The 23961-nt window shown below is 31.8% G+C and overlaps 6 protein-coding genes across 6 annotated transcripts; 4 read left to right on the plus strand and 2 right to left on the minus strand.

Annotated features, from left to right (window-relative positions):
- Positions 1 to 2666: 2666 nt before the first annotated feature.
- LOC123703163 (protein IMPACT-like) lies at positions 2667 to 5238 on the plus strand. Its single transcript, XM_045651072.1, has 6 exons — positions 2667 to 2840; positions 2917 to 3149; positions 3230 to 3365; positions 3698 to 3801; positions 4080 to 4286; positions 4602 to 5238. Exons 1-6 carry the CDS (start codon positions 2814 to 2816, stop codon positions 4693 to 4695), a joined length of 801 nt encoding a protein of 266 aa, XP_045507028.1. The 5' UTR covers positions 2667 to 2813; the 3' UTR covers positions 4696 to 5238.
- A 1347-nt stretch (positions 5239 to 6585) lies between these two features.
- LOC123703044 (structure-specific endonuclease subunit SLX4) lies at positions 6586 to 12241 on the minus strand. Its single transcript, XM_045650916.1, has 6 exons — positions 12077 to 12241; positions 11797 to 11995; positions 8890 to 11720; positions 8385 to 8653; positions 7252 to 7404; positions 6586 to 6760 (listed from the first exon to the last, which is right to left on the minus strand). Exons 2-6 carry the CDS (start codon positions 11820 to 11822, stop codon positions 6686 to 6688), a joined length of 3354 nt encoding a protein of 1117 aa, XP_045506872.1. The 5' UTR covers positions 11823 to 11995; positions 12077 to 12241; the 3' UTR covers positions 6586 to 6685.
- Positions 12242 to 12350: 109 nt separating this feature from the next.
- LOC123703088 lies at positions 12351 to 15408 on the plus strand. Its single transcript, XM_045650968.1, has 6 exons — positions 12351 to 12685; positions 12766 to 13106; positions 13233 to 13422; positions 13701 to 13978; positions 14683 to 14766; positions 15193 to 15408. Exons 1-6 carry the CDS (start codon positions 12588 to 12590, stop codon positions 15264 to 15266), a joined length of 1065 nt encoding a protein of 354 aa, XP_045506924.1. The 5' UTR covers positions 12351 to 12587; the 3' UTR covers positions 15267 to 15408.
- Positions 15409 to 15966: 558 nt separating this feature from the next.
- On the minus strand, positions 15967 to 17951 carry LOC123703090 (m-AAA protease-interacting protein 1, mitochondrial). Its single transcript, XM_045650971.1, has 4 exons — positions 17508 to 17951; positions 17081 to 17245; positions 16562 to 16680; positions 15967 to 16152 (listed from the first exon to the last, which is right to left on the minus strand). Exons 1-4 carry the CDS (start codon positions 17808 to 17810, stop codon positions 16014 to 16016), a joined length of 726 nt encoding a protein of 241 aa, XP_045506927.1. The 5' UTR covers positions 17811 to 17951; the 3' UTR covers positions 15967 to 16013.
- A 1005-nt stretch (positions 17952 to 18956) lies between these two features.
- On the plus strand, positions 18957 to 19274 carry LOC123703045 (proline-rich 33 kDa extensin-related protein). Its single transcript, XM_045650917.1, has one exon. The coding sequence runs from the start codon at positions 18957 to 18959 to the stop codon at positions 19272 to 19274; it is 318 nt and encodes a 105-aa protein (XP_045506873.1).
- A 639-nt stretch (positions 19275 to 19913) lies between these two features.
- LOC123703089 (CDK-activating kinase assembly factor MAT1) lies at positions 19914 to 22449 on the plus strand. Its single transcript, XM_045650969.1, has 5 exons — positions 19914 to 20140; positions 20275 to 20571; positions 20667 to 20899; positions 21594 to 21769; positions 22273 to 22449. Exons 1-5 carry the CDS (start codon positions 20017 to 20019, stop codon positions 22370 to 22372), a joined length of 930 nt encoding a protein of 309 aa, XP_045506925.1. The 5' UTR covers positions 19914 to 20016; the 3' UTR covers positions 22373 to 22449.
- Positions 22450 to 23961: the final 1512 nt, after the last annotated feature.

Genomic DNA, 23961 nt, shown 5'->3' on the forward strand with positions numbered 1-23961 from the left:
TTATTGAATCTTTTAAAAAAAAGTTCAGTTTCAGCATGGACCAATATACTCATTATTTTGTCATCCAGATAAAAATAACATCCTCAAATTGCAATATTGCTGGAAAAAGTAGCTTTGCACACACCCGTGACCACAGCCCCTGACGCACACAAATAGTATTTTTTGACGTGACAACGTCTTATAGTGGTCTTATAATTCGATAGAGCCGGCTGCACTCGCGAAAAAACATGACTCATGCGGCGTTACCTCGCTCTGAGGCGTTCAAGGCTTGAAGTGCAAGCGAGAGCGCGGATCGAGCGACCAAGAATCACAATCGGACGTTGTCACGTTCAACTATCGTCAGTAAACCGACTTTACAGACAACAAATTTTTTGATACATAGAGACTTGAATTTATATTTTTTGGTTTTTATGGCATTCAAATGCTTTATAAATATAAATTTATAAAGGATAGAAAAAATTCGATCACGAGGCGGGACTTGAACCCGCATCCTTCGCGCCATTCCGGGGCGGATGCCTAACCAACTCAGCCACTCGTGATCGAATTTTTTCTATCCTTTATAAATTTATATTTATAAAGCATTTGAATGCCATAAAAACCAAAAAATATAAATTCAAGAAAAAGGTCGTGTTCCATCGTTACAATATTGTATTCACTGAAAAGTGCTTCATATTGGTTGAAATGGTTGTTAAATCATCTCAATAGATGGCGCGCGGTGTGTCCCTTAAGACACATAAAACTGAAAGGATAGAATAAATTCGATTGCTCAGGCGGGTCACGAGTGGCTGAGTTGGTTAGGCATCCGCCCCGGAATGGCGCGAAGGATGCGGGTTCAAGTCCCGCCTCGTGATCGAATTTTTTCTATCCTTTATAAATTTATATTTATAAAGCATTTGAATGCCATAAAAACCAAAAAATATAAATTCAAGAAAAAGGTCGTGTTCCATCGTTACAATATTGTATTCACTGAAAAGTGCTTCATATTGGTTGAAATGGTTGTTAAATCATCTCAATAGATGGCGCGCGGTGTGTCCCTTAAGACACATAAAACTGAAAGGATAGAATAAATTCGATTGCTCAGGCGGGTCACGAGTGGCTGAGTTGGTTAGGCATCCGCCCCGGAATGGCGCGAAGGATGCGGGTTCAAGTCCCGCCTCGTGATCGAATTTTTTCTATCCTTTATAAATTTATATTTATAAAGCATTTGAATGCCATAAAAACCAAAAAATATAAATTCAAGAAAAAGGTCGTGTTCCATCGTTACAATATTGTATTCACTGAAAAGTGCTTCATATTGGTTGAAATGGTTGTTAAATCATCTCAATAGATGGCGCGCGGTGTGTCCCTTAAGACACATAAAACTGAAAGGATAGAATAAATTCGATTGCTCAGGCGGGTCACGAGTGGCTGAGTTGGTTAGGCATCCGCCCCGGAATGGCGCGAAGGATGCGGGTTCAAGTCCCGCCTCGTGATCGAATTTTTTCTATCCTTTATAAATTTATACATAGAGACTTACGATAGGTCCAACAAACACTATTATATTATTATAATTTTCATTAAATTTGCTAATAAATGATTATTAAAGATAATATATCATGGACATTTAGGTACGTAGACTGAGAAACTAAAAAAACTAAAAAAAAATATAAGCAGATTGATTATTGATGACGAAACACATTTCTTACTTTTTCATTGGCTTGTTCATATTTTACAATATTTTGTGAGAATCCAATCTTTTCTACCACTTCGATCCATTAATTACGTAGGTCTGGATCATCTGGAAACAAATCGATAAACATAGGTTAATAATAATTAATGCTCGCAGGTAGTTCAGGTTCTCTAAAATTATAAGTGTAATTTTATGTCAATCACAATTATTACTATGAGAAATAATAAATTAAAATATGTTTTCGATGCCGAAGTCTTCCCCGAAACACTGGGTTATTATGGGATTTCATATTCATTTACTTTCGAGTTTCGCCATATTGTCAAATCAATATTTTTTTATTGATGATCGGGGTATTATTTTTCCCGACACTGGCAACACTTACTTGTTGATGTTTATAGGTTATTGAATGTAAAAATCGATATTACGCTAATATTTTCCTTGTTTTAACGCGACTTGTTGTTACTTTAGGCTAAAGTATAAATAATCATCACTGAGAAACTATAAATAAGGACAATAAAGTCGTACTTACGCGTGAAAAGACACACCGGCAATTTTCTTCTCACTATCGCTTATACATGCAATAACACGACAACGCACCATTCTATTTACTTCGATGTCTATATTAAGATAATTTCACCGTCTTTTCAATGTACTCGTATCGATTTTTTACTAAATAATATCCAAAATTCGAACATCAAGCACGATGAAGGCACGAACTGTCAAAGTTTGTTTCGCAACTCAAGTTGCGGATCTTGAAAAACAGGTTACACACTAAGGGACAAAAAATTGGGTATTTGTGTCTTTGTCTTATGCATTTGTTATGGTATTTTCGCTCTCTTTCTTGTGTAAGTGAGAAAGGTATCGTCATTGGGTCTATTAGTTACTCTGTCTACGTTTAGGTATGTGGCCCAGACGCATCACGGAAAAAGGAACTTCTACGTCAATGCCAATCATCAACTGACGTTTACATAAAAGTCAAATGTGACAAGGCCTGGCAACTAATGTGCTGACTGCAGAAGTGCTGAGTAGGTACTTGATTTGAACTTTAAAATTTCTTCGGTGCCTTACATTAATATTTAACGTTCATATAAAAATATTTAACAACTTATAAACTTCATAACTTTAAGAGCAACTTGCAGTCACAATGGAATCTGAAAATCTGGCCAAACAAGTAAGATTTATATATCAAAATATTTAATACGTTAATAAATTTACCCACAACTTTAAATTTTCATGTTTTATCGCAGATTGAAGAAGTTGAAGCTCTGACTTCTATTTATAGCGAAGATTTTACGATAGATAGTGAAACACTTAGAACGTATAGTATTAAGATAAAGGAGAATAACAATGAAGTTATATTGACTGTTACAATGCCGGCAGATTATCCAGGGGAAGCACCGCCAAAATATGAATTATCTGCACCCTGGATGGATAGAAAAGCTAAAGAAAATCTTAAACAATGTTTAGAAGAAGTCTACTTGTAAGGAATTTTATTTTATTAGGTATAGTTAGGTAACTACAGAAAAAAATTCACAAAAATTATTAAATTTTCAATTACAGAGAAAATATAGGTGAAACGGTACTATTTCAGTGGGCTGAGAAAATTCGTGAGATGTTACAAAAAATTAAAGTTGTTAAGCCTGAAAAAAAGGAGCAAGCTCCAGACAAAGTAGATGAGACATTGGATTTAGCACAGGTAAGAATTATTTTCTTTATACCTAATTTGTTCAAATTATTAATAACAATAGAACAAGAAACTGTTCCAATAAGAATTATATTATAATTTGATGCTAAACTATGTGTATCCATAAGTATACATAATTAATAACTTTCAATTGATTGGTTTTTTTTTTAGTATTTGATGATTTTTGTTTTCTTTCTTAAATATTGAGGTTTCTAAAGAGTAAAAAGTATGTGACAAAAGTTCTAAAAAGTAATAATATTTATTTAAGCAAAGGAAACTAATTTATTAATTAACTTAACACAAATATCAATACATCTGAAATTTATTGTTTTTTTTAATTTCAGCTAGATTTAAAATGTCCAGAAATAACTCATGGCAGTGTTATTATCGATAGAAAAAGCTCATTCCAGGGACACGCAGCAGAAGTACATAGTGTTGATGATGTCACGTAAGTATTGAAAAAACTACCTAGAAAACTGATAGAGGATTGATATTTTTAGTACTTATTATACTGTAAAATAAAGGTCTTAATTGGTTAATTTTAATTTGGTGCAGACAAATATAATTTTTGTATTTTAAATTACAAAATTATTTCATTTGACATGATTAAACAGAAATAAAAACACATTTAAGTAGTTTGAAAAATTATCTTATTTTCACATTAACATCTTGACATGATTGTATGAAAATTTTATATCATAATAAAGCCTTTTTTCTCATTTCCAGGGCAGTACTATTCAAACTAAAGCAGAATAAGAAGTTTCAACACGCGACACACAACATGTACGCATATAGAATAGAGAAACAAACGCCAAAGGGCACGACTATGTTGCAAGATTGTGATGATGATGGAGAAACACATGCGGGGGGGAGGATGTTGCATCTCTTGCAAATTTTGGACCAGAAGAATACTTTAGTTGTAGTGTCAAGATGGTAAGTTTATAAGGGTTTATATATTTTTGCTCTCTTTTAGAATGAAACTAGAAGTCATGCATACATTTACTTTACTGAATTTTTCTAAAAGAAAATACCTGTATTTGGGAAAATAGGCTCGAAATGCAAAGCTATGTCGTATATACGCCAACAAAATTTGATACATTGACATACCAAATTCGTTAGTACTTATAACTAACATGTCTGCCCGCTTCACGTTAATTGCAATAAAAAAAATAACTTGTTTTGACGCCAATTATAAAATTAAGTAATTCCTTTTGTCTGTTTTAGTTACTTTTTCTTTATGTATTTCAGGTATGGCGGCATACAATTAGGTCCAGATAGATTTAGACACATTAACAATGCAACCAGACAAGTGATACAGGAAGCAGGATTGTTGAAAAAATGACAACAAATCATGACTATTACTTTAAGTTAGAACTCAATAATCAATGATATTATAAGTAAAAAGGTGTAGAAAGGTTAATAACGCTCTGGAGGTGGCATGTCGGCTAGTTACTAAATGGACCAAAACAGCATCATTTTTTTTTGTTTAAAAAAAATACCAATTTGCCGACACCTCATTTCAACGTGTAACCTATCTACATATTTATACTAATTATATGAACGACTTTAGGCTTTATTAGCATTATGTAAATAATATGTAAATAGAATGACTCAAATTAATATAATTATGAATGTATAAACTCAAATGAATTGAATTAAAAATTGTGACAACTGAGCAATCATCGGAATTATTAATCGATTTAGCAAAATATATTATTCAAATGAAGCTTGCTAATAAAATTTTGTAAAATTTGGAATATTTTATGAATATAACACAGGCAAAGTTTAACTAAAACTACATAAGTTCCAGATCTGACGAACATTGTACTTATTTGTGATTAAGCAATAATGAATTTTTATTAAAAATAAATCTTGTTACTTTGTTCTTCATTGTTTTATTAATTATAAACTAGCCGTGCCCCGGCGTTTTACCCGCTCCTATTGTTCTAAGCGTCATGATATTATATTCTATCTAACAGTGAAATAATTTTTAAAGCGGACCCTGACATGAGATTCAAGCAAACAAACAAATAAGCAAACTACAGCTTTATAATAGTATCTAGTATAGACACAGATAAGATAACATATGTATGGATACACTATGGATTTCAATTTCTCGAATTTATTTAGGAATGAAGCATGATGCATTATCTACGAATTACGATACACCGTGTTGCGAACGGGCCGTCTCCCGTCCGTCCGTCAAACTGGGTGACACCGCAATATTGCGCAATACCTAGGTATACACAACAATAGTTGACAAAAATTGTTCTTGAAACTATCTTCGTTGTGTGTCACAAGTTTGAAAAAATCTCACTCAGCATAAAAGCGCGGCAAACGACCACGGCCTTGGTCTTCCGTGGGCCCACCACTGAGTTTGGCACGGGCGAGTCAACTACATATCTTCTATTTTTGAATAATTATCGATAACAAGGCTGACATCACTTAGGTCATAGCATCAGGTTAATATCAAGTTAATGTAATTAATGTAGAGTGACACAAATTTCAACCTAGAGCATCTCAGAGATAAGCTCTGTGTTGAGCTTGAGGTACAAAGTTATATCGATCGAAAATTAACGCCCTCTATTGTTGAATAGCCGAATTTTTTTGAATTTTTTGATCAAAGAGAAACAAAACAGCTCAAATACCAAGGGAAGTTATACTAAAATAAACCGTAAAATAACATATATATTGAAATGCTAAATTTATTACCTAAGTCAGTTTTTACTCAAATTATGCTGTCCAATAAAAGGCATAGTTTACTTGTAGTGTACGGACAGCTGTGACTTGTAAACAGACAATTATTGTACGAACTACGAACTCTCACCGAAACAGCGCTAGTGTAGCAAGTGGATAATATGAACTTATCAGATAAAAACAGAGTGAAGTATGCTGGGTTGAAACATTTAATATTTATGTTGACTTCTGTAGTTAAGAAATATACTGTATTTAAATTCTCAACTACTTACGTAGTCATAGTTGACTACGTAAGTAATTTAGTAAATAATAACCTATGAAACTCCTGAAATAAATTATGGCGCTCTATTTAAAATTCATCCACTTAACGCTACTGTAGCGCCACCTTTGTCCTCCGTTCATGAATTGTATCGATTTCAATAAAAAAAATTGCACTAACTAGGTGTGTGTGCAGTTTTAGCCAACTTGAAAAATATTGTGTTATTTAGGTCCACTTGATTAAAAATGTCTCTGATAATTCAATAAAAATCCATAATATAAAATAATCGTATTTATTATCCGTACATTTACAATTTACATAAAAATGCAATAACTCTTATATTGTACTTGTCCAACGTAACAAAAGAGGTATAATGTCATCTCTTGTTCCTAGCATTATTGTCTGCAGTCTTGACTGTTATGCATTTTTTGTCCATGAATTTTAAAAGATCCTGAAACAAAACACTTCATTAAAAACAGACCAAAAGCCGCTTAAAAATGCATTTTGTTCTTATTTAAATCGGAAGCTAATTTTTACATTATTTTCCTTAAAGTATATAATTGCGCTTTACATAATACATACAATATATCTTCTTATTTTTCTTCAAAGACACATCTTTTAGATGAGTGATGACTGATAAAAAAGATGAATTGCCTATTGCATTCTAACGGTGCATTTACACAGAACATAGAGCTAGAACTAGAGCAAGAGCATTCTTTCGTGTACTATTAGTGTAAACGAGAACTCGTATTCAGTGCTGTTCAGTATTAGATCATAGAGTAGAATCTTTTTGAACGCAATAAGAACAATGAAAGAATGCTCTACGCCTGTTTACACTAAAATAATTTGACATATTGTGGTCGTGTTTGATCATGTTAGAATGAGCATACGCTCGTTAGATCGACGCTATCAACACTTTTTGAATAAATTTACTATTCTCACCTTAGGATTATATTTATATCCACTAGCAACTAAATCCTTATGTACAATATCTATGTTGATGGGTTCATAGCACAATATAGCTTCCCGTAACAATCTGCGACAGGAAACGTAATTGTGAAATGCTATATGCAATGGTACTCGACAGGAATGTATCTGAAATTAAAACGATTTTATTAACCGACTTCAAAAAAAGGAGGAGGTTATCAATTCGGCCGGTATGTTTTTTTGTTTATGTATGTACACCGATTACTCCGAGGTTTCTGAACCGATTTAAGTGATTCTTTTTTTGTTCAATGTGGGATGGTGTCGAATTGGTCCCATAAAAATTGTATTTGGATAAGCCCAGTAGTTTTTATTTTATGAGCATTTTTGTAAATGTTGCAAGTGCAAGTTTGAAGTCGGTTGTTTTTAACGCAGTTATCACTTGTTAGATATAAATAAATTCAAAATAATTTAAAATACAAAAAAAACCTGGAATGGATAACCATAATGTCTTTATTTCCAATGTGGGAAAGTAATGGCGCTAAGCGACCTTTATAGCTCTGTCATTTTTCCACACATGGTAATGTTTTTTGGTGTTAGTGGATTGAAATATGTACATAGTACATATTTGGTTTTTTATCCTGGTGCCTTATAAAAATGTTAAAGTGTTAAAGTGCCGATGGCTTAGTTCAATCATACCAATAATTTGCCCAGACAGACAGAAAAATTTAAATTATGTTGGATTTGAAATTACAGACACATTTAAATTGTATCTAAATATACATTTATGAAAGACTAGTTTCCGCCCGCGACTCCCAGATTAAAATTGGAAAATTTAAGATTTATTTTTTTCTACGTATTTTTCCGAGATAAAAAGTATCCTATTTTATGCCCAGGTTAATAAGGTATAATTATTATACCAAGTTTCATCGAAATTGAACTGTTAGTTTTTACGTGATGCCTTCACATACAGACAGAAAGACAGACAAAATTTTTTTTAATCACATATTTGGGTTTGGTATCGATCCAGTTACACCCCCTGCTATTTATTTTTTCAATATTTTCCATGTACAGAATTGACCCTTCCACAGATTTATTATATGTATAGATATAGATAAAAATATGATTAACTAATGTAATAAAATAATTACCTTGGCCTTTTCTCTTTTCTGAAACACCCAATCTTCTGGACTACATTCAATATCTTTAATAATTGGCCTGTCATTAGTTTGCACATATATACAAGTATTCTCTTTTTCAATCATCAAAACATCATTTTGTGGTAACTTTTCTGGAGATTTTGATATCTCTTGAAGAGGATGAGAAGTTTTCAGTTTTTTTGATGGAGATAATGTTTCTTCTATACAAGATTCTACGAAAGGATGTGTTTGGTCGTAAATGTATGTTAAAAGTTTTATAGCTGAAAAAAAAAATTATCTAATTAAGTAGTTATTCATGTGGAAGAAAATATAATAATTGAGTACTCGGGACTGCATGGTTAAGGAATTCGAATTCTATCGAAAAATCGAGTGTATACAGTATATGACTAAAAGGGCGAACTTATTATTAGTATACACATTACCATAGGCAGATAATATTATGTACAAATGGCTCAAAATATATTCTGTAGTTCAAATCGGCATATCATTTACATACCTCTTTTTCTTTTAAATGGTTTAACCCCATATTTGTCCAGTTCTCGATGCATTTCCGGAGTTGACATAGCTTCATAATCTGGCTTAGGTGTTACTTGATCAACTTTTACTATGTATTCATTATCTGGTGTTTTCATCCTATCAAAATGCTCATTACTATGAAGTGGGGAACTTTGTTGTGTATCGTTTTCAGTTTGTTTAACATTAACAGATGGCAAACTATCTCTGTTTGATTTTTCGTCACCTACAAAGTTGTCTAGTACTGAAATACCTCCGAAATCGAAATTCTCTTGTATGACTGCATTAGTTGAATCATTTACTCCTTTATCAGAAATTTCAATAGATACAGATTGATAACTTGAAGTTGATGCTTTTTGCTCATTACTAATACTAATATTTGGTTTATTATGATTTTCTGATTTTGTACTTGATTTGGATACATTAGAGAAATTTTCTACAACATCATCAAACATTTCATCATAATCAACTGATTTATCATTTATTTTGCCTAGATTTACAAAGCTTCCAGAACACGAGGGTAGATTTGATACATAATTATTACTCATGGATTGCGTATTTTCATTGACACTTGAATTCGAAGATAGCGTAAGGTCAACATTATCGTAAGGCTCAGTGTCTTCATCACTTTCTTCATTATTAACATTATTTATAACTTCAAGACCACTATTTTCATCATTATTTAATGCCATGTCCTGTGATTGTTCTTCTATGTCATTATCAGAAAATATTGAATTTGATGATTGACTAAAGATGATATGATCATCATAATTTTCAATTTCATGATCATCACTACTCTTTCTGTTCATTATTTCAAGTTTTTTAACATCATTTTTATTTTCTATTGAGTTCAGATTACTACATTTAGTATGATAAACATCATCATCAGTGTTTTCAACATCAAGAATATTGTTTAAAATTATTGTGCGACTACTACTATGACTACTATTACTATTATTATCGATTTTGGCAATATAACTACATGATGGTTGATTTAAATCATTTTCAGGTGATAATATGAGATCAAGTTTTTCTTTATATAGCCCAGTTTCATTATTACTACTATTAACATTATTTCTATAGTAATTGTTATAATTATTACTATTTTCTACTGTTTTATAACTACATGAAGGTTTCTGTTCTTCTGATGTTAAATCAAAAACTGGATCATGATTATCCTCTAAGTCAAAGTTTGATTTGTCTGCTTTCTTGCAATCTTCATTGATTATTATATTATCATCCAATGACATATTTTTTCCACTGATTTTTATATCTGGTAATTCATCATCACTGGAATCCAAAATGTTAACTAAATCGTTTGAATTATTATTGATGTGATTACTTTCATTATAATTTTCTAGTACACTATCTTCTACTACTATATTATTATTAACTGTACAATTTATCTTAGCACCTTCAATGATAGTTTCATTTTTATCTGATTCATTTAAATCTTCATTTGTTTCATCAATAACACATATTAAGTTTGAATCTGGGGAATTTTCTTTGATACAATGTTTAAAAGAAATACTATCATTGTTGTCATTTGGTTCTTGAGTAAGGTCTATTTCTTCAAAATGAAGATTTTGTTGATTAGTTTGTACAACACAATCAGTAATTTCCATGAAGTCATTAGATTTCTTTCTTGTAGCATTTAATACTGGTAACTTAATATTTGTATTATTACTTATATTGACACATTCAGTAAGATCCATTGTATCATGACTTATAATTGTTTTGTATTTATTGTCAATAGGTTTTTCCGTTTCTTCGTCCATTATTGATGAGACTTCATCATCAAACATATCAGGTGATTTACTCCTTTCCAGTTCAGGTGATAATAATGTTTTTACTGTATTTGACATCTGAGTATCACACTTAGAATTAATTTTGTCTATCTTCATATCTGGATTATTTATTTGGTGAATAAAATCTTCATTTATATGAGAATAAGATACTTCTGCATTATCTATGAGCTTCCTTTGAATGATTTCATGAGATCTTTTAATAGAACCACTTAATAGAATATCTAGCTGATCTTGGGAACATTGTATATCCTTAAAACTAATGTATGGCCCCTCAAAAACTGGACTTGCCGGTCTACCAGGTATTTCTACCCAACTTCGTAACAAATTTAAATCATTTGACGGTTTTTCAAGAGGCTCTAATACTAATAGATCATCGTTTTTCAAATCTTCATAAGATATATTAGTCGCTTTATAATATAGGGTGTCATTAGATATATTATGTAATGTATGGTGTATAGTTTTACAAGAATTAAGTAGAACTTGACTATATCTGTCTGATATAATTTGTTCTTTCTCAGTATTAGACAGCAATAGCAGTTTATAATTTTTTTTCAGCTTTCTACCACCTTTCTTTACTATGACATTTTGTGGAACTTTAAATCCATACTCTTGTAATGTTTTCCTTATTTTTAATGTTCTTTCTTGTGATGATAATGGTTTTGATTCATCACCTAATTTAGGTGTTACATTTTCTGAGTCTTGGAGAGATTTTGATAGTACCACAGCCAGCTGGAGTTGTTCAGGGTCCACATCAATACCAGATTGCTTACACAAATGATCAAAATCTTTAGAATACTTTATTAATTCATTCCTTTTGGGATTCAATAAATTTCTAATATCTCTCTGTGCTTTTGACTGCTTTGTTTGCTTCTTTTTCGTTTTAGGTTTTATAGTTTTTGGACCAGCTACATTCTTCTTTTTCTCTTGGAACTCTAATAAACTGTCGTCTCTGTCATCTTCTTTGGAGAAATATTTACTAATAACTTCAGTTTTTGATGTGGTTGCACTGGTGACAATTAAAACAAGTGTTTTTTAATTACATTTATTTATTTATTTATAAGATAAATAACAATGATACCTACCTATTACTAAATTTATCTATATTCATCCTATTTGTGCGGCAAATCTGGCCTCTGTTCTTCTTCTATCATCTTTCTAATTTGATCACCCGTTCTAGGAAGCAAACCTGATGCAATAACTTGTTTTCTTTCTATTTCTTCGATTGGGTCTACGTAAACTTTTTCGGCGAATTGCAAAAGTTTTGTGGGAACGAGAGCAAAACTGTAAATAAATAATTAAAATTATGTACATAAAAAAAATATAACCTCTTTGACAATTTTGTTTGTGGATTTATAAACGTACTGGTAAACAGCACCGCAAATTATTCCAACGGTCAATATTCCAATTCCCAATATATTTCTGGCTCTGGCTGATGGAGTACCGGTTACTTGCCGAGGTTTTCTTTTTGAAACATCTACTCCGATCGCCATGTTTAGATCTGTTAATATTCTGTCATTTTGACAAATTGTATCTAGATTCTAAAGAAGTTGTCTAGAATTTCCACAGATTACTCAATTATATGTTAATTATGTAACATAATCTGTGGCAAATGCCAAAGAGTTGACATTTTACACATAAGAATTGTTTTATTTTGAAAAAAATATTTGAAATGTTTTCCCATGATAACCTTGTTTACTAAAATTACTAACTACATATTTATATGATTTAATTACACCAAGAACATTTTTTGCTGAGAATGAATGAATATAAATGGATTATTATGATAATTCGAACTCTTTTCATTGATAATATAATGGTTTCCTACTAGGTAACTACCTATCCTACGATTGAATTTTGATTGAATCTATCGAAAATGTCTCTATTACAGAATTTAACGTACCAGGAACAACAATATTCGTTAACACTATCAAAAGAACAATGTGATATTATTGCTAAGTTAGCTAATGTAACGTAAGTATAAATAAATAAAAGAACTTGATACCTTTATCGACTCTAAGTATTTGATTTACGCTGTTTTCTGTCCTTTTCAGTATCACGTATAATGATAAGAAAAAGCCTGGTGAATGTCTATTAAAATATTTGGATAGAAAAGGACTTACTGTTGAGCAGTATAGGCAACTCCTAGCCACGTCCTTGAATACTAAAACAATATTTACATATTATAAGCCACAATCTAAGGTAGCAATTCTGATAGCTAATGATAAATATGAGTATTTATCAAAATTAGTGACCCCATCCATTGACTGTGAATCTTTAGGGTCAAATTTAAGAAACTTGGGCTTCATTACTGTTTCTATAAGAAATACAAATAGTGCAGATTTGAAAAATAACATAACAAAAGTAATTGAAATGATTCCGGAAGATTCATATTGTAAGTACCTAAATATATAGACAAAAAAATAAGGATATGAGTATAATATTTACAAGTTTATTTTCTCCGTAATTGTGACTTAAATCCAATATTAAAATTATTATAAAAGTAATAATAAATTTCCAGGTTTTATCTTTTATGCAGGACATGGATGTGAAATCTGCAATACTAAGTGCTTAATGGGTATAGATTGTCCAATAGAAAACATAACTTTTGACCATTGCATTACCGAAAATTGGCTATTAAGAGAGGTATCTATGTGTAAGCCAGATCTTTGTGTTTTGATCATGGACATGTGTAGAATATGTTTAGATAGGTATGTTTGTTTTGAAGCTTGTGAGATTCAGCTCTCTAGCTAACTTTTTCTCTATATATGAATCTAATAAGACTATAATACACTCAATATAATATAGTAAAACTGTTGGAATTTGCTTTGGATAAGAAAAGGTTGTAATAAGTTGATCAAATACCATAGTAAACTAATCATTTTAAAAGCTATTCATTAATATTATGAACTGAAAACCTGTTTTTACATGCTCTCTATATTAAATCTAATTGAATTCTGCTGCAAATTAAACTATTATTGTCTTTCAGAGACACAAATCCAGAGATATTCAAAGGCATATACAACATTGAAGAATACACATTAGACAGCAATTTAATTATTGGTTATTCCACCCAATCTTCGAAAGCCGCATATGAAGTTCTACAAATAGAATGTTCTACAACTATTGATAACAGTGTAACATATGAACTGAAAACAGGCGATACTGAGAAAATAGTGCCTGGTTCTAGTCAATATGTAAATGCTTTGTGTTCGAGATTGACTGAGAATTATGATGTTAGCACATTGTTGGATAAAGTTCATGCTGGTAAGTTGAAATAGCATAACTTATATCTGTAACTAGCTGCTCCCCGCGGCTTTACCCGCAGTGCTTCGCTCCTGTTTGTCTTAGCGTGATGATATAGATCCTATAGCCTTCCTCGATAAATGGGCTATCTAACACTGAAAGAATTTTTCAAATCGGACCAGTAGTTCCCGAGATTAGCGTGTTCAAACAAACAAACTCTTCAGCTTTATATTATAGTATAGATAGATAGATAATCTTAAAGTGATGTTTTTGTATGGTAGCCCTTATTCTTTAATAAATGAGTAATTAGTAATTGTGTAGCATAATATTCTCATCTTCTTTTAAGGAATATATGGAAGATAAAAACCCATGGAGGGTTGTCGCGTGAGAACCGCAGGACAGTTCTTTGGCATATTATGATAATATATACGTACGGTTATATTTTGTAAAATTAAATTGTAATACTGAAATGATTTAAAAGAGTGAGTTTCTTGCCGATTCTTCTCCATAGATACTGCTTTCCGAATCGGTGGTAAATGATAAAAATATGTATTGACGTTTCAAAAGTGCTTCTCGAAGAAGTCTAATTGAATAAATAAATGTTTGAGTTTGAAATATTTCTTCAAAATTGCCATAGGAAGAAATAAAGTAATATTCTATATCACATCAAATATAATTTGATTATATTTTCTTAGTTTACAGTAACTAAATAATTTTCTTTATAGATGTAGAGAGTTGCATGAAGAAACAAAGACCAATAAAATTACAATGTGGATCTTCAAAAAGGTCACTGTATGATCCTGTTAAAGGTAATTATAATACTTTATTTATATAATATTATAGTGTGTACATGAAAGGGAAATATAAGAAAATTATTTACTTATTATATTTTATTTAACTTTAACCTATACTAGCTTTCCACCCGCGGCATCGCCCGTGCAGTGAAATAAAAACCCGCATAGTTCCCGTTCCCGTGGGTCCTTTCTCGGGTATCAAAATATCTCTATACCGAATTTCATGCAAATTGGTACAGTAGTTAAGGCGTGATTGAGTAACAGACAGACAGACAGAGTTACTTTCGCATTTATAATATTAGTATGGATTTATGATATTTTAACTTATTATAAGAAAATAAATAGATACCTTTCCTCTTCATAAAAGTTTCTATCATAAACTCCCAATAACTTTACCTCAATTATTATTACTACATTTATTGTTATATTCTTTCTTTACAGATAACACAACTCAATTATTGGGAAAAATAAGAAGTGCTTGCAAAGAATTTCATGATCATTGTGATGTTTTTTAGACTTTCTGTAAATATTTTCCTTCTGGCGCTGAATAAATATCAAGAAATAAATTATTAATAAAATGGTGCTAATTTTATTGAAAGTGAATATTAATAAAATATGGAATTTTTATAAATTTAATAAAACATTTTTAAAACATAACTGATTTATTTTCATTTTTCACATACCCCATAGCTGCTATATTGTCTTGATCAGGCCGATCCACCTTTTAGAATTACATTTTCTAGTATAAAAATATAATTATTTGCATTTTTTTTTGTATGAAGACAGTCTGTGTATGAATATTATTTAGATACAGTCTGTGTATGAATATTGTTTAGATATTTAGGCAAGAACATAAGCAGAATTAAGATTTTAAATTCTTATGGGCCTTCTTCACAATGGGCAGCATTGGCCCATGATTGTTGATGTTTTCCGCCATTGCGGAGATTATGATTACACAAGTACAATGACGATCAAAAACATTAATAGGCACTTTACACTATCGTGATTATGATCGCCCAACGCTACCCATTAGATAGTACTGAGCAATGCTTCAAATAATTCTAATATAAATACAAATAATTCTAATAAGCAACAAACTATTATGACTGAATAAAAATTGCAGGAATAATTTTTGGCATTTTTTTTCCAATACTTTGATAAATATGCTTTTGAAACAGTAAAACATGCCTGTCTTAGTAAAATAAAAAAATCAAATACAGGCCAACAAAATTTTAATATATCCTACTTATTGTCTAGGGCAGTCACTGTCTCTTAGCAAGGTTCTGTGGTTGAAAATGATTCACGATATTTATGCACCAGCTGTCCTCTACTCCTTTCGTGAATTCTCGTATGAATCTATAGTTCAATATAAATATTTTGTCCTGAAACTCTGGTTGGCCACTGAAAATAAAAAAAAGGGTTGAATTAAATTAAAAAGCAAACAAAAAAAAAAGTCCATGGAAAATGACAATAATATTAGTAAATAAAATTTCGCTATTAATATGGTACTAAATTTCCGCCCGCGGCTTCGCCTGCGTTTTCAGAGAAAAACCTATATAGTTCTGTTTCTGGGATAAAAAGTAGCCTTTGTCTTCTTTGTTTGTGTATTCTGAGTCTTTAGCTACATACATACCATAATTTCATTGTAATTAGTTCAGTACTTACGTGAATGAGTAATAAACATCCATCCATCTTTCCTCACAAACTTTCGCATTTAAAATATTAGTATGATATTACGAACATATTTTATTTATTTATTTATTTTTTTATTGTATTAGTACGAACTCATATACAAACATTTAAAACTTACCCTAAGGTAATTGGGGGTAGGTCTCCTGTTTCCTTCATATGTTTGAGTCCTCTAAGCACATGATAGCACATTGTAATTTCCACCCATCTCTTGTCAGTGTCGTCAAACATAACTCCTACCTGAAATTATATAGAAATATCATCTTATATGTATAGAAACTCAGTATTCATAATATATTATGTAGTAAGTTTCACCACTTAAAATTCGAGGACAGAATAGATTTTAAACAATTTGTTTCTGCTTGCAGTAGAAGAGTAGCATTAAAAAATTTGAAAAAACTTAAAATCAAGATCTACCAAAGATCCAGTCAAGGAGCTTGTTTCTAGGTAAACAGTTAGTTTTAATATGGAGGTGAATATTATAATTATTTATCAAATCATGAAAAGTAAAAACAAAGTATTAAATTAATTTTTAAGAAATATGAAGTGACTTTCCTTGTTGTACCTTTCTAAGACAATAACAAACGTAAAAGGTCACAGAATAAATGCAATATAATCATTAGTTACACAAAAAGCCTACCTGATAAGGAAAAGCGTAGAATATATCCTCCTTATCAATACTCAACAACTGCCTTTGTGAAATAGACAGTTGTGATATAGCCGACTTAAGCGATGCAATGGCATCTTTATCTACCAGCCCTTCCAATGATTTGAAGCTGCTATTTTGTAAACCCTCTGAAACTACCTAAAACAATACAGAATATTAGAAATGCCAGATACTATAAGGTTTGTCAGATTTAAATAAATACATTAGTATAAATATAAAAAAATAATATCTCTTATATAAAAAGGTACAGTGTAACAGGTAAAATACATAAAGATTATTCTACCGTCATTGTTGAACATAGCTGGCTGGCTAATTACAAAAATAAATATACAATGACAGAGTTTCTAAAAGATTACCTTTACATATCAAGCAATTAAATAAATAGATTAATGAAAAACACCTGGACAGCATGTTTAGAAGCTTCAATAAACTCTGACAAATTGAATTCTTGATCAAAATAGGGCCGAATGATGAACGTCGCAAACATCCAATTTTTTATAAACTTTATGAACGATGGCCATACAATTGGTGGAAATTCCATTAACTGAGGCAATCTCCGAGTTTCCACTTTGTTGTCGCAGTAGCTTCGTAGTTGTATAACAGGACATCTTGAGGTTACTGGAGCTTGTAAATATTTGTATGTAGTACTATAACATAACCTATACGACTGCGTTGTTACGATTCGTCTGATTGCTACATTCATATTTATATCTTAACAGTATTTTTACTTTTCAACTACTTAGATTTCCTCATAGATGCACACATTTACTTAAAAAACATTTGTTTTCGATTTGATAATTTTAACTGTTGTTAAAAAAACCATAGACCATCAAATGTCAATTATGACAATGTCAACTGTCAAGTTTCAGACTGGAGTTCAAGCAGTATTGCTAGAATTTATTATTTCTCATATTCGTGTACGTTTACACTGTACCTATTTAAAGTAATTAAGAATGGGACATATTATCTAGCTGTACTGTGCATAGAGTTCCAATTAACTATATACGCACAGTTACTTTAATCATTCTCACTCTTCTAGCTACCTATTGCAATAGCGTGATACATACATATAATAAATCTGTAGAAGGGTCAATTATGTACATTGAAAGTATTGAAAAAATAAATAGCAGGGGGAATGTTACTGGATCGAAACCAAACCCAAATATGTGATTAAAATTTTTTTGTCTGTCAGTTTGTATATGCAGACATCACGTGAAAACTAACGGTTTGATTTCGATGAAACTTGGTATAATCATACCTTATTATCCTGGGCATAAAACAGGATATTTTTATCCTAAAAAAATACGTAGAAAAAAAATAAATCTTAATTTTTTCATTTTATCCATAGACGTTGTTCTGTAGAACCGCGAAACACGTTGCGTTACCCGCAGTGGATTCAGCGCCGTAACCTGTAGCGTCGAAAGTCGGATTAGGCTTGAACCGTTTGCGGTATATGCCGATACGCTCTATGCCGATACACTCTATGCCGATGCACTCTATGCCAATGCACACTTTGCCAATGCACACTATGCCGATACACTCTATGTCGGTACACTCTATGCCGATACACTCTATGCAGTTACACTCTATGCCGATGCACCCTGTACAGTTATACTTTATGCAGTTATACTCCATGCCAATACACTCTATGCCGTAACACTCTATGCCAATACACTCTATGCCGATGCACTATATGCAGTTACACTCTATGTCGGTACACTCTATGCCGGTACACTCTATGCCGATACACTCTATAACGTTACACTCTATACAGTTACATTCTGCACTCTATGCTGGTACACTCTATGCCGATACACTCTATACCATTACACTCTATGCGGTACGCTCTATGCCGTTACACTCTATGCCGATGCACTCTATGCCGATGTACTCTATGCCGATGCACTCTATGCAGACGTACCCTATGCCGATGCACTCTATGCCGGTACACTCTATGCCAGTACACTCTATGCCGATACACTCTATACCGTTACACTCTATGCAATTACAATCTATGCCGATGTACTCTATGCCGATACACTCTATGCCGGTACACTCTATGCCAATACACTCTATACCATTACACTCTATGCAGTTATACTCTATGCCAATACACTCTATGCCGATGCACTCTATGCAGTTATACTCTATGCTGTTAACACTATAATATACCGTAACACTCTATAAACACTGTTACTAATCTATACTGTAACTTTTTTAATACTGGTAAATCTAGAGAGATGTATTCGGGAGAAAAACAAGAACATAACTAACGTGTTTGAATTTTTATTCTATTAGGGCGTATTCAGAAAGAAAGCTTGAAACTTATAAGCGCTTATCGGCGCTTGTCAATGCTCAAACCAGCTTGTCAAAACCAGCATTGACAAGCTTGTCAAAATTAGAGGATATAAGCTTCTTGACAAGCACCGATAAGCGCTTATAAGTTTCAAGCTTTCTTTCTGAATACACCCTTACTGTATGTGATATTCAAAAAACTAAATTAGTTCAGCTAAAAGGTAACACCACATTCAATGACTGGGCGGTACGATGTTTACCGGGACAGCTAGCAATCATAATAAAATGGATATTTGTTATTTGTAGAAATGTATCACTTTTTCCATCAATCAATTTAATATAATCACTGAATTACAATCCATACCTATTTAGTACCTTATAAATAAGATTATAACTGTGGATTATAATATTATCAATGGTTAAAAGTACATATTTTTTACGGTTAGTAACACTGTGAACCTGAACGGTGAAGCGTCAAATCTAGTAGGTATAGTCTATGCTACGAGTCTATGCTTCAAATCATAAAATGTCAGATTACTTTTCAAACTTACACAAAAGGCATTAAAACATTGAAATAACTAGGAACTTATGAAGAATAAACTTTAAACTTAAAAATGGATGACCAAGCATGTCCTCGCTGTAAAACTACAAAGTATAGAAACCCTTCTTTAAAATTGATGGTTAATGTATGTGGCCATGCCTTGTGTGAAAGCTGTGTTGATTTACTGTTTTTAAAAGGTAAAGATAGCATTTATTACAATAATTAAAGTTTGTGAAAGTATAAGGAACACGTATAAATCCTTTTGTGGGGTAATTATATACATATTTGATCAGTTGTATCAAATCATATGAATTGTTTATAATTTTCGCAGGTTCTGGATCATGTCCAGAATGCAATGTTCCCCTACGCCGCAGCAACTTTCGAGTTCAATTATTCGAAGATGCTATGGTAGAAAAGGAAATGGACATTAGAAAAAGAATTTTAAAAGATTTCAACAAGAAAGAAGAAGATTTTGCCACATTAAGAGAATACAATGACTATTTAGAAGATATAGAATCTATAATTTATAATTTAGTGAACAATATTGATATTTTAAACACTAATAAGAAAATAGAACAGTATAAGAAGGATAATAAGGAATTAATTATGAAAAATAAAGCAAAAATTGGTAAGTAAATTACAGTACTTAAATTCAACCTTAATATTTTAAATTTTGGCAAGTAATAACTAAAAAGCATTAAACTTGCTCAACTTTATTTTCAGGCAGAGAAGAATTAGAATTAGAAGAAATATTAGAAATAGAAAAGCAGATGGAGGAAATAAGAAGAGCGGAGGTGTTAAGGCTAGAGCAGGAGGCAAAGAAACAGAAGATTAGGGAAAAGGAAGCTCTAATAGATGAGCTGATGTTTGCGGAGGGTGATGCCAAGGATATATTGAACACATTCTCACAGAATCTAGCCAATAAACAGGAGGAAGTTGTGCCTGTAGTTCCTAAGGTTAGTATTGTATTATAATTTACTACTTGTGTAAATCTTGCATATTATTTCATACTATGAAAATAGAAACTAATTGTTTTGTTTACATTGTGAAGGACAAATTCTTCATTGAAACTTATTTATTTTTGTAGTTTTGTACAAAAAGGTCAAATGTCAAGTCACTCAAGAACATCTCTTATTTCATTTTTTCCTCTTTGGAATTAAATGGGTGCTGTATTGATGTTAAATGGATTCAAATCATTAATTTAGATATTTTTTTAATTTATTAAATAATCAGTGTAAGATCAGGTTATTGATCTTAAATCTGGCCATAGTTCTTTACTTTAAATAATGTAAAAATAAATATACTTAGCTAGTAAATAGTGAAATATGTTCTTCATTTAAAAAAACCTTAACTATGAAAATGCAGTTCCATAACTCTTTATGGAACTGCATTTTTATTGTTACGTTTGTTACCTCTGTAACAATACAAAGTATTATAGCCTGACCGCAACCGCTGTACTGCACTCTAGGTATGTGCAGTGAGGCGGGGAACGGGTAAGAAAGAGCACGGGTTCGATGTTAAAAAGAAACGAAACGGTCAGTACTCTCACCCGCCTCGCCGCGCACATACCTAAGGCGCGGAACAGCGGTTGCGTTCAAGCAAGAGTCATTAAATCTTATGCGTTTAAAACTTACCTCAAATTAATTTCAGGTAACACAATTCTCAAGTGGTGTGAAATTCACTAGAGGCTCCGGTCAGCAACCCTTACCGATAATAGAAGAAGGACCTTTATACAAATATGAGCCACTCGCTATACCAGATAGAATTGGTCCAGATCCACCGTCCTTACAGGAAATTGTTAATAATGGGTACCTGCAGCATGTGAGGTACCTAAATAGTGTTTATAAATTATTTGTTATGAATAAAAAAATGGTCAGTTGAAATTATTTAGCCGTATTGTCCAAAAGCTATAGGACAAATGAATACCATTTAAACAAAAATATGAGAATAATTATGATGATATAATGGCAAAAAAAAATGTATGACGATTTTGCTTATTACATTTATGGACCAAGATAAATATATGAACAAGGGCTAGTAGCCTATCTATAATTGAACCCACCTTAGATATACAAATCATCATGTAATATGAAGTAGAAAAAAAATTATTAGTGATATGTAGAAGCGTAATCACGAAAACTATCATCAAAGTATTAGTATCGTCAACAAGACGTTTTTATATAACAACGTCAGCATATTAAACAAGTCCCTTTTAATCATAGCAGGGGTGCTTATCAAATACTTACTTTGACGATAGTTTTAGTTTTCACTCTTCTGATGGCAAATGAAAATGCTAATAAATAACATTAATTATTATTCTTATTTACAGAGCAGAGAACGAAACAGAGAAGGCCGGTGGCTATTCATCTACATTACCCTGTCTACGAGCATTGCAAGATGCCCTCTCAGGCTTATACCATGCGAGCTGACAGCAAATAGATACTATAGTGATTGAGTGATTTGGACTGTGATTATTGTTAATTAAATGATATGATGTGTTTGTTTTTGTGGTGGTTTTATTTTTGATCCTTTACATCACAATAAAAAAACCAGATGTTTTAGAGTATTTGTAGAGCTAATTTAATATAAGTTAGAAATGGAAATCTAATATATATTATAAAGGCGAAAGTTTGTAAGTATGGATGTATGGACGTTTGTTACTTTTTCACGTAAAAACTACTGAACCGATTACAATGAAATTTAGCACACATAGAGGGTAACTTGGATTAACACATAGGATAGTTTTTATCCCGGAAATCCCACGGGAACGGGAACTATGCGGGTTTTCCTTTGCAAACGCGGGCGAAGCCGCGGGCGGAAATCTAGTATCACATAATGGTAAGGCCAATTGGCCGTAGATAACCAAAAAGGATCCAACCCACAAAATGTTACTTTTGAGTTATTGAAGTTTGAAGTTTAACCTGTGTTTGTTCATATAAAGACTTGCTTGTGTTAATTGCTTCTTAAGGAAAAGTGTGTGTGTCAATGTATATTTTATTCTTACAAACAAATTTTATTGAATTTAGTATTATTTCTTGAAATATTCAGCTAAATGTGTGTTAGGATCCTTTTTGATAAAACCTATTTTCAATTATGATAAGTGAATTTTCATTTCGCAAAAACGATTCAAAGTAGCTAATTGCTACTAAGATCCTTATTTTTTTTTAATTTCGTAAATAAAACAACTAACTTTCAATTTTTTTTTTCATTATTTATATAAAACATATTAATTCTATCCGATTTACTATTCTTCTTCGTGTGCAAAGTCCGGTTCATCGCCATATCTACATCGTCATGAAGTCTTGGATTGCCCACTTGGATTGATTTATAGAAATCCAGGCAGTATTTAGATAAATAGTCAAAGATTGACTCCAAATCGTCTAATTGGGCTTTTCTTTAACATTTGGCCATAGTCATTGAAAATCATTATCAGATACCTCCGAAGATTTACCTTTCGAGCCCGCCCATACATACAACTTTTGCATCGACTCAAGCTTTAAATACATAATATTCAGTCTATCCAAATGTTCTGAATCGTTTTTGTTATTAAACCAGTATACATTTCTACAAAATTCAGTTTAACAAAAGAGATCCATGCTTTCTGAATCTTTTTAGTGATTTATCTATTGCATCATAATATCATAAAAATTAAATATCTAAAAGGATCCACATGCTTTTGGATTTTTTTAAACATTTTAGTTTTGTGTTAGTTTCTTAGACTGAGCGTTTTACAATATGATCCAAGAAGAATGGATTGTTTTTACGAAACTAAAATATGGCTTCTCCATACATGTGGGTTGGTACCCAGTGTCAATTTAACGTCAAAATATTCATATTTTACTTGGATTGTTTTTGCTAATCGAAAATATAGACCTAGACGAGCAGTTTGGTATATTTAACTCATTTTCGGTCATGTTGTGGGTTGGATCCTTTTTGCTTATCTACGGCCAATTGAACAAGATAAAGAATGAAAACAAGCAAATGTCAAAACGTCCTCTGGACCCGTACCATTAGCTAC

Source organism: Colias croceus, chromosome 25 (assembly GCF_905220415.1).
Source record: "Colias croceus chromosome 25, ilColCroc2.1".
Lineage (NCBI taxonomy): Eukaryota > Metazoa > Arthropoda > Insecta > Lepidoptera > Pieridae > Colias > Colias croceus.

Excerpts from the sequence above, each read along its gene's own strand:
- LOC123703089 (XM_045650969.1), top strand. The coding sequence starts at position 20,017 with ATGGATGACCAAGCATGTCCTCGCTGTAAAACTACAAAGTATAGAAAC. Across the intron at positions 20,141-20,274 it reads TGATTTACTGTTTTTAAAAG|GTTCTGGATCATGTCCAGAA; the intron begins GTAAAGATAGCA and ends TAATTTTCGCAG. Across the intron at positions 21,770-22,272 it reads GGGTACCTGCAGCATGTGAG|AGCAGAGAACGAAACAGAGA; the intron begins GTACCTAAATAG and ends TCTTATTTACAG.
- LOC123703044 (XM_045650916.1), bottom strand. The coding sequence starts at position 11,822 with ATGAATATAGATAAATTTAGTAATAG. Across the intron at positions 11,721-11,796 it reads ATAGATAAATTTAGTAATAG|TGCAACCACATCAAAAACTG; the intron begins GTAGGTATCATT and ends AATTGTCACCAG. Across the intron at positions 8,654-8,889 it reads ACCATTTAAAAGAAAAAGAG|CTATAAAACTTTTAACATAC; the intron begins GTATGTAAATGA and ends TTTTTTTTTCAG.
- LOC123703088 (XM_045650968.1), top strand. The coding sequence starts at position 12,588 with ATGTCTCTATTACAGAATTTAACGTACCAGGAACAACAATATTCGTTA. Across the intron at positions 13,107-13,232 it reads GATTCCGGAAGATTCATATT|GTTTTATCTTTTATGCAGGA; the intron begins GTAAGTACCTAA and ends ATAAATTTCCAG. Across the intron at positions 13,979-14,682 it reads GTTGGATAAAGTTCATGCTG|ATGTAGAGAGTTGCATGAAG; the intron begins GTAAGTTGAAAT and ends TTTTCTTTATAG.
- LOC123703090 (XM_045650971.1), bottom strand. The coding sequence starts at position 17,810 with ATGAATGTAGCAATCAGACGAATCGTAACAACGCAGTCGTATAGGTTA. Across the intron at positions 16,681-17,080 it reads TCTACGCTTTTCCTTATCAG|GTAGGAGTTATGTTTGACGA; the intron begins GTAGGCTTTTTG and ends ATATAATTTCAG. Across the intron at positions 16,153-16,561 it reads CTACCCCCAATTACCTTAGG|TGGCCAACCAGAGTTTCAGG; the intron begins GTAAGTTTTAAA and ends TTTTATTTTCAG.
- LOC123703045 (XM_045650917.1), top strand. The coding sequence starts at position 18,957 with ATGCCGTTACACTCTATGCCGATGCACTCTATGCCGATGTACTCTATG.
- LOC123703163 (XM_045651072.1), top strand. The coding sequence starts at position 2,814 with ATGGAATCTGAAAATCTGGCCAAACAA. Across the intron at positions 3,150-3,229 it reads TGTTTAGAAGAAGTCTACTT|AGAAAATATAGGTGAAACGG; the intron begins GTAAGGAATTTT and ends TTTCAATTACAG. Across the intron at positions 3,366-3,697 it reads AGACATTGGATTTAGCACAG|CTAGATTTAAAATGTCCAGA; the intron begins GTAAGAATTATT and ends TTTTAATTTCAG.